Here is a 3150-nt window from a genome sequence, read left to right as displayed (position 1 = left end):
GGGCCCTGGAGCCCTGCTAGTCCCCTTCCCCAAAAAAGCCATCACAGAATCACATCCCCGGAATAATGGGTGCCCATTCCATCTCTCCCCCATGTCACACCCCGTGAACGGGTAGAATGGAGGATGCAGGGCCCTTCTGAGCCTGGGGCTTACACTTGACCCGAAGCTGGGAGGACGTCTGGGACTCGCCAATAGCGAAGGAGATGATGCCTGCATCCTGGCGGGTGACGTGCACCAGCACCAGGAGGTGCGTCCTGCCGAAGCTCTTCAGAACAGTGCGGGGGGATTCCCGCAGCCGCAGCCCATCCCGGCTCCAGGAGGTCCCCTCCACCGCCTCCCGCGTCTCCACGCAGAAAACGGCGTTCTCCCCCTCCATCACATCAAGCTTCCGTGGCAGCCGCTTTGTGATCACCCCTACGGGAAGAGATACATGAGGGCCAGGGAGGAATTCTGGGGAGCAGGTTGTGCTCCCTGAGGTGGGAGAGAGAAGGAGGAGGTTGAGGACGGGCAGCAGCAGGCACCACAGCCAAACAGCAGAAAGGCAGATGCAGGGGGCAGTGAGGACTATGGCAGGGAGGGGGATAGGAAGGCAAAGACATGGTGCTAGGGACCTGACCCACACCTCGGACAGAGACCTCAGCGATGCTGCGCCCCTTGTCCTTCATCTGGCACAGGTAGATGCCATCGTCGTCGGTGCGGGCATCGCGGATGGTCAGGCGCCGCACCAGGCCTCGTTCCTCCATCACGTACTTGTGGCTGGGCTGCAGCTCCTTGTCCTCCAGGTACCAGGTAGTGGGGATGGTCTCCAGTGGCACCTGGCACTCCAGCACAGCATCCTCCCGCTCTGCCACCTCCACATCTGCCAGCTGCACCTGGAACAGCAGCCGGTGCTCTGCCATGGGGAGAGATGGGTGCTGAGGGCATGCGGGGCACAACACCCACCAGCAGCACTTCGCTCGGGGTGTTCCCAGATCTCAAAGAGCACCGAGCCTTTGGCCCACTCTGTCCCTCACCTTTTTGGCCCATGTGGAACGGACACCGCCCCAGGAATCGCATCCCCCAGCATGAGGGGAACCCAACCACTAGCTGGGGACACCCAGTGATGGCCCCAGCATGTGAGCAGGGTGTTTTGGGGGATGCAGGAGCACGCACACCAGCATGCCATGCAGCAGAGGATAGCAGCTAGGTGCAGGCAGGGGATGCACCAAGTGCTGGGTCACCCCAGCCACGCACTGTCCCCAGCTGGCAGGGTGGCTCCTGGGGATGGGACTGCCACCAGCGCAGACGCTTGGAGCCATGCCCTGCAGAGCTGCCTGCCAAAAACACTTGGCACTTCCAGGGGAAATTGTCACCAAGGCACTGTCCCCCTCCCTGCTCGTGGCTGGACATCCACAGCCGTCCAGAGATGCCACCTCTCTGCATGGTGAGAGGGGCACACAGGGGGACACAGCTCCCTGAGGGAACCCAGCATCCCCTGCTTCCAGCCCGCAGCTCTGTCTAGAGGAGCCTGGCGTGACCTTGGCTGCACAGGGCAAGAGCGAGCCCAGGGATGCTGGGCTCACACACAGATGCATCCCTGCCAGAAAAAAAAAAAAAACTGGACTCCCCCAGTACCTGGCCACCTCCAGCAACTGGGCACACTCCTACCTTTCACCTGGAGCTGCACGGCGCTGAGGGTCTGGCCAGCGGTGTTGGACGCAGTGCAGACATACAGCCCCTGGTCCTGGGCTTTGCAGTACAGCACCTTGAGGATGAAGTAGCCCTCTCGGTCCTCGTAGATGAGGTGCCTGCGGCCAGGGGTGAGGGGCTCACCGTCCTTCTGCCAGACAATCTCTGGCTTGGGCTTGCCGGTAACGTAGCAGCGAAACTTGGCGTGCTTCCCCACACTCACAGCAAACGCCTTGGCCCTCGGCACCCTGGCCAGCACTGTGCCGTTGGGCACCCAGGTCTCTGGTCCTGCACACCGACCCACTGTGTGCCGCCGCTGCCGCCACTCCCTCACTGCCAGCCGCTCGGGGCGATCAGCAGGAGAAACATTGGGGATCCCATCTGGCGGTGCCCGGGGTTCCACCAGGAGCACGGCGGCAGCCAGGGCCTCCTGGGAGCCACTGCGTGCCCGGCACACATATACCCCCCCGTCTGGGGGCCGGGCACTGAACAGCTTCAGGAAGTGCCAGTCCTCCTTCTCCTGCCCCACTGTGAAGTGGCTGCTTTCAAAGAGGTCAGAGAGCTTGTGTCCATCCTTCTCCCACTCCAGCACCGGGCAGGGCTGCCCAGACACCCTGCAGGTGAACGTCACGTCCTCCCCCCGGCATACCCATGTGGACAAGGGGGCAACAAGGAAGGCAGGTGCCCCACTGCCCGAGCATCCCTCCTCCTCTTGGGGCTCCCCGACTTCCACCTTGAGCGTGGTGGCAGCGTAGGTCTCACCAATGCTGTTCTTGGCCTTGCAGATGTAGAGCCCACTGTCCTGGGGAGTGGTGCGGGACACCAGCAGGCTGTGCAGGTCCCCCTTGGCCTCCACATGGAAGCGGCCAGAGGGCTCGATCGGAGTCTTGTCCTTCTCCCAGAGAATGCTTGGCGGGGGGTCGCCAGTGATCTGGCAGCTCAGGACCGCGTCGGTGCCACTTTGCACCGTGAAGGCGCGTGGGTAGGCCAGGAACCTGGGGGCTCCCCCGAATCCCTCCATCGCCACCTCCCCAGGGTCACAGCAAGCGGCTGGCCAGAGCTGCAGTGGGGATCATCAGCCTGGGGGGATGCACAGATCAACTCGGGTGGAGTCTCAGGCTTCAGCAAAGGGACCATTTTGGAGCACTACCAGGGGGATACCCATGCCCGGGGCAAAGTCCCCTGGCGCGGACCCCATGCTTCAGGAGTATCACCCTTCCTCTGAGCACTCCAGCCCCACTGGATACGCTTCTGTGTCAGTCCAAATCGCCCATTTCCCAGCCCAGTGGCAATAGAAGAGGTGACAAAAGGCGGCTCTCTGCACCCTGAGAGGCTGGGGCATTCGCCTGAGAGGCTGGGACATCCGCAGCCTGCCCCAGGGTGGCAAAGGGGACCCCAGCTTTGGGGGAGGGGGCCCTCTGCCTAGATGAGGAGAGCAGACAGCTGCTTTTGGGAGCTGGGGACAGGGAAGGGCCAAGGCAG

The 3150-nt window shown here is 62.9% G+C and overlaps 1 protein-coding gene across 1 annotated transcript; it reads right to left on the bottom strand.

Annotated features, from left to right (window-relative positions):
- Positions 1-153: 153 nt before the first annotated feature.
- OBSL1 (obscurin-like 1) lies at positions 154-2689 on the bottom strand (the record flags this gene model as incomplete). Its single annotated transcript, XM_008949872.1, has 3 exons — positions 1648-2689; positions 623-892; positions 154-414 (listed from the first exon to the last, which is right to left on the bottom strand). Coding segments are annotated over exons 1-3 (1573 nt in total), but the record flags the coding sequence as incomplete, so codon positions are not given.
- Positions 2690-3150: the final 461 nt, after the last annotated feature.

Source organism: Merops nubicus, unplaced genomic scaffold (genome assembly GCF_000691845.1).
Source record: "Merops nubicus isolate BGI_N331 unplaced genomic scaffold, ASM69184v1 scaffold33430, whole genome shotgun sequence".
NCBI lineage: Eukaryota > Metazoa > Chordata > Aves > Coraciiformes > Meropidae > Merops > Merops nubicus.
The sequence above is the reverse complement of the archived record's forward strand: the minus strand, read 5'-3'. Positions and strand labels throughout refer to the sequence as shown.